General features: G+C 47.3%; 1 protein-coding gene across 1 annotated transcript in view; it reads right to left on the bottom strand.

The window, feature by feature from the left end:
- LOC112074720 (BTB and CNC homology 1, basic leucine zipper transcription factor 1 a) overlaps positions 1 to 9,095 on the bottom strand; it is a 14,453-nt gene that overhangs the window by 3,289 nt on the left and 2,069 nt on the right. Inside the window, exon 2 of the mRNA XM_070440636.1 lies at positions 7,989 to 8,933. Coding sequence (XP_070296737.1) covers positions 7,989 to 8,933 — 945 coding nt within the window. The remainder of the gene's footprint in view (positions 1 to 7,988; positions 8,934 to 9,095) is intronic.

Genomic DNA, 9,095 nt, shown 5'->3' with positions numbered 1-9,095 from the left:
GGACCTGCCTTGTTGATAGTGTTGTTTAGAAGGTAGAAACTAGGGCCTGTAGGACCTGCCTTGTTGATAGTGTTGTTTAGAAGTAAACTAGGGCCTGTAGGACCTGCCTTGTTGATATGTGTTGTTTAGAAGGTAGAAACTAGGGCCTGTAGGACCTGCCTTGTTGATAGTGTTGTTTAGAAGGTAGAAACTAGGCCTGTAGGACCTGCCTTGTTGATAGTGTTGTTTAGAAGTAAGAGCAGTGCTTTATATGGACAGACTTCTCCCCCATCTTAGCTACTGTTGTATCAACATGTTTTGACCATGACAGTTTACAATCCAGGGTTACACCAAGCAGTTTAGTCACCTCAACTTGCTCAATTTCCACATTATTCATTACAAGATTTAGTTGAGGTTTAGGGTTTAGTGAATGATTTGTCCCAAAAACAATGCTTTTAGTTTTAGAAATATTTTGGACTAACTTATTTCTTGCCACCCATTCTGTAACTGAGTGCAGTCTTTGTTAAGTGTGTGCAGTCATTTCAGTCGCTGTGGTAGCTGATGTGTATAGTGATGTGTATAGTGTTGAGTCATCCGCATACATAGACACACTGGCTTTACTCAGAACCAGTGGCAGGTCACTAGTAAATATTTAAAAAGAAGGGGCCTAGACAGTTGCCCTGGGGAATGCCTCACTCTACCTGGATTCTGTTAGACAGGTAACTCTTTATACACATATAGCAGGGATGTAAAACCATAACACAAGTTTTTACAGCAGCAGATCGATAATGACCAATAATCAAAAGCTGCAGTCTAACAAAACAGACTATCATCTGTAATTTGTGTCAGGCTGGGTACATGTTGAATGCCCTTCCTATAAGCGTGCTGAATATCTGTTTGCTGTAAATAGCATTGGATCTAGTCAAACATAATTTTCTTACCCAAAAACATTGTTAACAGGCTGATTTGGTCGGCTGTTTGAGCCAGTAAAAGGTGCTTCGCTAATCTTGGGTAGCGGAATGACTTTTGCATCCCTCTAGGCTTGAGCACATACACTTCTGTAGGCTTATACTAAATATTTTTGCAATATAGTCTGCTACCATGCTCTCAGTAAATGTCCATCCAAGTTGTCAGACCCAGGTTGATAGACAACAATATTTCCCCACCTCTTCCACACTGACTTGACATAATCATAATTACACTGCTGGTCTTTCATAAGTTGGTCAGTTATACTTGGATGTGTAGGGTCTGTGTTTGCTGCTGGCATGTCATGCCTAAGTTTGCTAATAAAAAAATAATTAAAGTAGCAGGCAGGCAACTGGAGCAACAGTGCAACTGTGAGTGGTTGTCAGGCAACACTGAGTGGTTGTCAGCAACACTGAGTGGTTGTCAGGCAACACTGAGTGGTTGTCAGGCAACACTGAGTGGTTGTCAGGCACACTGAGTGGTTGTCAGGCTACACTGAGTGGTTGTCAGGCACACTGAGTGGTTGTCAGGCTACACTGAGTGGTTGTCAGGCTACACTGAGTGGTGAGACTGGTGGTTGTAGCAACTGAGTGGTTGTCAGTCAACTGAGTGGTTGTCACAACTGAGTGTTTAGGAACTAGGTTGTCAGTCAACTGAGTGGTTGTCAGCAACACTGAGTGTTTTTCATCACGTGAGCATAGTTTGTCTAAGAGATGAGATGAACTCAGTTCTGTCAGATAGATAAGATATGGTATATGCTGAATCAACAGTAGTGTTGAGTGTGTGAATAGGTTGTATATCGGCCAAGCTGTACTGCTGTGTCATAACCATCTGTTCTCTTTCTTTCCATCCCTCTCTAAAGGTGACGCGAGTGCTTTGAGCCCCTGCTGCAGTTTGCCTACACAACCAAGCTGCTCTTCAGTAAAGATACTGTCATGGAGATACGACACTGTGCCTCTATTCTGGGTTTCAGGGATCTGGACTCGGCCTGTTTCGACTTCCTGTTGCCCAAGTTCTTCAGCAGCAGTAGGGCCTCCTTCCAGAGGAAGACCTCTGTAAGACACGGTGCAGAGGACAGTCCCCCAGGCAGAGCTTAGCGACATCGACACTAACAAGGATGTCTTAGATGATGACAAAGGAGTCAAGTGTTTTCTGATTCGCCCGTTGAACAGGATGTGGGTGCCAACCAGCAAATGACGAGACGGGACGTAAAAACAAATCTCACCATCCTCCTGAAGCGATATCCAATCAGACGGCCAGACTGACTACTCCCTACAGTGCCCAAGTACCGTAAGTTCCAGCAGGCTTGTGGGAAGTGAGGCTGTGTGTGGAGGTCTGTGCCCCAGAAACAAACCCCGACTCCCTAGTGTGAGAGAGAGGCTGCCCTCTGCCCCTGCCCCTTCCCCAGTCCTTGCGACCCTGCTCCACTGGTGAGGCATTAGGGAAGTCCTGCAGTGGAGACTTCTGGAGAAAACTCTTCACTTCTCTCACAGACACAGACTGACCAGGCAGGACAGGGAGAGGTGGTGCAGAAGACTGACCAGGCAGGACAGGGAGAGGTGGTGCAGAAGACTGACCAGCAGGACAGGGAAGGTGCAGCAGAAGACTGACCAGGCGGACAGGAGAGTGGCGCAGAAGAAAAAGAGAAGAGGATGATGAGGAGAAAGAGAGATGGATGAGAGAAGTAGAGAGGCAGATGAAGAGAACACAGAGAAGTATGAGAGGATAGGAAGACAGAAGAGAAGGAGGAGAGGAGAGAGCAGAAGAGAGGAGTAGAGGAGAGACAGAAGAGAGAGTAGAGGAGAGACAGAAGAGGAGAGGAAGAGAGACAGAAGAGCGGAGGAGAGGAGAGACAAGAAGACGGAGAGAGGAGAGACAGAAGAGAGGAAGAGGGAGACAGAAGAGAGGAGGAGAGGAGAGATAGAAGAGAGGAGGAGAGGAGAGACAGAAGAGAGAGAAGAAGAGAAACAGAAGAAAGAGGAGAGAGAATAGAAGAGAGGAGGAAGGAGAGATAAAAGAGAGGGAGAAGGAGAGATAGAGAGAGAGGAGAGGAAACAGAAGAAAGAGGAAGAGGAGAGACAGAAGAAGGAAGAGAGAGACAAGAAGAGAGGAGAAGAGGAGAGAGGGCTTCTGGAGTCGACTGTCATAGCTCTGTCCTTCCTCTCGTGGAGGTGTCTAGTGGTGCTTGTCAGCTGTGAAGAGAGCCAGGGTTGGGTACAGCACCACACCGATGCCCCCTGGAGGCACCTGGGCTGGACAAGCAGAGCCCTGGAGGTGAGGGGGAAGGAGGTTGTGTTCTAGGGGGTAGAGGACACCATGAAGGAATAGATCCAGCTGTCTCCAGCCTGCCACAAACAGAACAGGAGCAGGGAGGAGAGCGTGGAGAAAGGTGGGAGAAGGATAGAACATGGAAGAAGTGAAAGCGGACAGGGAAGAGGAGAGAGCGAGGATGGGAAGAGAGGAGCAGCGTGGAAAGAGAGGTGGCTGAACACTTGCCCATGGCCTCTGGTCAGAGTTCTCCTCTTCTCCTCCCCTCCTCCAGGACTTCCTCCCTGGGACTGAGTCTGGCAACCTCCGGAGCAGCAGCTCCACCTTGGACTGGCTCCACAAGCTTGACATCAGCTCCAGTACTGGGGACTGTCCCTTCCTACACGGCTTGGACAGGGAGACAGACAGAGGGACAGGGGAGGGGACGGACAGGGGACAAAGAGCCGACTGAGCTGGGGGTGTAGGGGTCGTCCCAGTTAGAGAAGAGTCCCTGTGTGTCCTCCCTGACATCTGGAGACGATGGAGACTCCGACTGCTTCGATACGGAGGGAGACAGCGAGTCCTGTTCCTACAGCCAGAGAATCAAAGAGGTGAGTTAACTAGAGAGACAGGAGTCCTGTTCTACACAGAGAACAAAGAGTGAGTAACTAGAGGAGACAGCGAGTCCTGTTCCTACAGCCAGAGAATCAAAGAGGTGAGTTAAACTAGAGGGAGACTGATCCTGTTCCTACAGCCAGAGAGTCAGGAAGGTGAGTAAACTAGAGGAGAGCTGAGAGAGGCTAGGACTGGGCTGAACTAGAGGGAACAAGAGAGGCTAGACTGGGCTGAACTAGAGGGAGACTGAGAGAGCTAGGACTGGCTGAACTAGAGGGAGACGAAGAGACTAGGACTGGGCTGAACTAGAGGGAGAAGAGAGAGGCTGAGACTGGGCTGAACTAAGGGGAGACGGAGAAGGCTAGGACTGGCTGAACTAGAGGGAGACAGAGAGAGACTAGGACTGGCTGAACTAGAGGGAGACAGAGAGAGGCTAGGACTGGGCTGAACTAGAGGGAGACAGAGAGAGGCTAGGACTGGGTTGAACTAGAGGGAGACAGAGAGAGACTAGACTGGGCTGAACTAGAGGGAGACGGAGAGAGACTAGACTGGGCTGAACTAGAGGAGACAGAGAGAGGCTAGGACTGGGCTGAACTAGAGGAGACAGGGAGAGCTAGGACTGGCTGAACTAGAGGGAGACAGAGAGAGACTAGGACTGGGCTGAACTAGAGGGAGACAGAGAGAGCTAGGACTGGGCTGAACTAGAGGGAGACAGAGAGAGGCTAGGACTGGGCTGAACTAGAGGGAGACGAGAGAGGCTAGGACTGGGCTGAACTAGAGGGAGACAGGGGAGCTAGGACTGGGCTGAACTAGAGGAGACAGAGAGAGGCTAGGACTGCTGAACTAGAGGGAGACAGAGAGAGGCTAGGACTGGGCTGAACTAGAGGGAGACAGAGAGAGCTAGGACTGGGCTGAACTAGAGGGAGACAGGAGAGCTAGGACTGGGCTGAACTAGAGGGAGACGGAGAGAGACTAGGACTGGGCTGAACTAGAGGGAGACAGAGAAGACTAGGACTGGGCTGAACTAGAGGGAGACAGAGAGAGCTAGGACTGGGCTGAACTAGAGGAGACAAGAGAGACTAGGACGGGCTGAACTAGAGGAGACAGGGAGAGGATAGGACTGGGCTGAACGGGGTGAGAGCTACTGAGTTTGCATAATGCATGCTTTTATCCAGCCCTGCTCTAACAGAACCGATTCTACTATCATCTGGACCAGGTGTGTTCGAGCAGGCTGGAACAAAATCATGCACAGGGCTGTCACCCTGGGTTGTCCTGCTTTAATGAGACCAGAGAAAACTCTGGTGTGACCATTATAAGGAGACAGGCATGTGTCGTGTCTTTGCTATCGTTAAATTGAAGATTTATAGTTTTATCATAGATTCCTATAATTAGGGATTACGCGATCACTTGAGTAATAGCGTAACTAATTAACTATGAATTCGAGGGCACCAGGGAAAGTTATTAGATTACAAGGTTATTATTCCCAATATAACCTTTCAGATATTTTCCTATCTGATCAATGGTCTTCTAATTCAATTTGTATTACTCTACCTTACGTCAGTCTCATTCCAAACGTCGTAAACGCTGATCTGCACGAACCCAGTCTCACTATGAGTCATCCATACATCAATTGTCTTAAATCATTTATTTATTACTAACTAATTAATTCACAGAAATGCATAAACAAACAAACTTAAAATAGTTACATGAAATGGTGGAAGGAATATGCCCTAGTGGGCTAAACCGGCATGGCGGCTGTTAGACAAAGGAAAGTTGCGTTCGACTAAGAATTCACTACAGAGTCCATAACTATAACAATTGACATGCTAATCCTTACACATGAACGCTCACTCATTCGGAACAATTGCAATCAATATATATATAGTTACGTCCAGTGTGTGTGTCCTTGGTCGTTGGAGAGAAGTTCGTTTTTGGTTGTGATTGTTCAGAGGGACATTCGTTAAAGAATGATTGTTTCGGCGGTTGTCTTTCTTCGCGTTCAATGATACAGAATTCCTAGCTGCAGACTAGTAATCAATATCAAAACTTGTTATTATTGGTATAAGAGTTTTAACCACGTGGTATAGAAAGTAATTCTACTCAACCTTCGTTCTCCTCCTTGGAGGAAACATGGTCTTAACCTTTGTCCTCTCGTGATTGAGAAACATGGTCTGGGTAATTTCTTAAGAGTTGGCTTTTATTCAGATACAGAGAGGGGTGGTCCCATGGTCTCTGACCCAACTGGCTCAGGGGCGGTCCTTGGATTTAGTTCAAATACAACCGGGAGTTGTATTTTCCTTAATTAAACAGTTCAAAATCATATTACACAATTATACAAACAGTATCATACTCACTCATTCATTTTAACAACAAACAGATGTTACCCTCATATCTGAGGTTATTATATAAACAGCGTATGGTAATGTGGTCCCACAGTCTCTCCTGAGTTTCTCACATGGTGACCAATGGACATGTTAATAGCTGGACTCCCCACCGGCCTTTAATACTTTTTCCGGAACATGAAATCTGTTCGTACCTCAAGTTCTGTGAGGTGGAAGAGAATTCCTTTGTCCTGAAAGTTTACTCTCTCTAATACTGTTTAGCCATGAGGAGATCCTCAGGAATTTACAACGTCTCTCTGTGATCACAGCATGGGTTGAAGGAGCAAAGGGGAGGCAGGGAGAGGGGATGGGGTTTGCTATACCCACCGCAGGCAACGTCATGACACATGCATATATTTGGGTTTGTCTTATTAACCAAAAAGTAAAATCTCTCTGTATGTTTAAAACATGTTAGATCACAGTATTTATGTTGTCTTTCCTACTGGCTCTGACTTTTCTGCTAACTCTTTATTGAGGAAAAAAGTACTGACTATGACTGTGATATGTGGTTGTCTCACCTAGCTATCTGAAGATGAATGTACTGACTATGACTGTGATATGTGGTTGTCTCACCTAGCTATCTGAAGATGAATGTACTGACTATGACTGTGATATGTGGTTGTCTCACCTAGCTATCTGAAGATGAATGTACTGACTATGACTGTATATGTGTGTCTCTCCTAGCTATCTGAAATGAATGTACTGACTATGACTGTGATATGTGGTTGTCTCACCTAGCTATCTGTAGATGAATGTACTGACTATGACTGTGATATGTGGTTGTCCCACCTAGCTATCTGAGATGAATGTACTGACTGTGACTGTGATATGTGGTTGTCTCACCTAGCTATCTGTAGATGAATGTACTGACTTGACGTGATATGTGGTTGTCTCACCTAGCTAACTGTAGATGAATGTACTGACTGTGACTGTGATATGTGGTTGTCCCACCTAGCTATCTGTAGATGAATGACTGACTATGACTTGATATTGGTTGTCCCACCTAGCTATCTGTAGATGAATGTACTGACTGTGACTGTGATATGTGGTTGTCCCACCTAGCTATCTGTAGATGAATGTACTGACTATGACTGTGATATGTGGTTGTCCCACCTAGCTATCTGTAGATGAATGTACTGACTATGACTGTGATATGTGGTTGTCCCACCTAGCTATCTGTAGATGAATGTACTGACTATGACTGTTATATGTGGTTGTCTCACCTAGCTATCTGAAGATGAATATAGTCTGACTATGACTGTGATATGTGTGTGTCTCACCTAGCTATCTGAAGATGATGTACTGACTATGACTGTGATATGTGGTTGTCTCACCTAGCTATCTGTAGATGAATGTACTGACTATGACTGTGATGTGGTTGTCTCACCTAGCTATCTGTAGATGAATGTACTGACTATGACTGTGATATGTGGTTGTCCCCACCTAAGCTATCTGAAGATGAATGTACTGACTATGACTGTGATATGTGGTTGTCCCACCTAGCTATCTGTAGATGAATGTACTGACTATGACGTTGATTATGAAGTGTCTCACCTAGCTATCTGAAGATGAATGTACTGACTATGACTGATATGTGGTTGTCCCACCTAGCTATCTGTAGATGAATGTACTGACTATGACATGTGGTTGTCTCACCTAGCTATCTGTAGATGAACGAACTGACTGTAAGTCATTCTGGATGAGAGCATTCTGATAAATGACTAAAATGTAAAATGTTCCTAATCCTTGTTTCTCTGGCTGTAGGAACAGGACTCGCTGTCTCCCTCTAGTTTAACTCACCTCTTTGATTCTCTGGCTGTAGGAACAGGACTCGCTGTCTCCCTCCGTATCGAAGCAGTCGGAGTCTCCATCGTCTCCAGATGTCAGGGAGGACACACAGGGACTCTTCTCTAACTGGGACGACCCCTCACACCCCAGCTCAGTCGCGCTCTTTGTCCCCCTGTCCGTCCCCTCCCCTGTCCCTCTGTCTGTCTCCCTGTCCAAGCCGTGTAGGAAGGGACAGTCCCCAGTACTGGAGCTGATGTCAAGCTTGTGGAGCCAGTCCAAGGTGGAGCTGCTGCTCCGGAGGTTGCCAGACTCAGTCCCAGGGAGGAAGTCCTGGAGGAGGGGAGGAGAAGAGGAGAACTCTGACCAGAGGCCATGGGCCAAGTGTTCAGCCACCTCTCTTTCCACGCTGCTCCTCTCTTCCCATCCTCGCTCTCTCCTCTCTCCCTGTCCGCTTTCACTTCTTCCATGTTCTATCCTTCTCCCCACCTTTCTCCACGCTCTCCCTCCCTGCTCCTGTTCTGTCTGTGGCAGGCTGGAGACAGCTGGATCTATTCCTTCATGGTGTCCTCTACCCCCTAGAACACAACCTCCTTCCCCCTCACCTCCAGGGCTCTGCTTGTCCAGCCCAGGTGCCTCCAGGGGGCATCGGTGTGGTGCTGTACCCAACCCTGGGCTCTCTTCACAGCTGACAAGCCGACCACTAGACACCTCCACGAGAGGAAGGACAGAGCTATGACAGTCGACTCCAGAAGCCCTCTCTCCTCTTCTCCTCTCTTCTGTCTCTCCTCTCCTCCTCTCTTCTGTCTCTCCTCTCCTCCTTTCTTCTGTCTCTCCTCTCCTCCTCTCTTCTATCTCTCCTCTCCTCCTCTCTTCTATCTCTCCTCTCCTCCTCTCTTCTATCTCTCCTCTCCTCCTTTCTTCTGTCTCTCCTCTTCTCCTCTCTTCTGTCAGGCTACACTGAGTGGTTGTCAGGCAACACTGAGTGGTTGTCAGGCAACACTGAGTGGTTGTCAGGCTACACTGAGTGGTTGTCAGGCAACTGAGTGGTTGTCAGTCAACTGAGTGGTTGTCAGGCAACACTGAGTGTTTTTCATCACGTGAGCATAGTTTGTCTAAGAA

This window comes from Salvelinus sp. IW2-2015, unplaced genomic scaffold, assembly GCF_002910315.2.
Source record: "Salvelinus sp. IW2-2015 unplaced genomic scaffold, ASM291031v2 Un_scaffold2775, whole genome shotgun sequence".
In the NCBI taxonomy this organism is placed as follows: domain Eukaryota; kingdom Metazoa; phylum Chordata; class Actinopteri; order Salmoniformes; family Salmonidae; genus Salvelinus; species Salvelinus sp. IW2-2015.
Note: the sequence above shows the minus strand (reverse complement) of the source record. Positions and strands in the feature narration are given on the sequence as shown.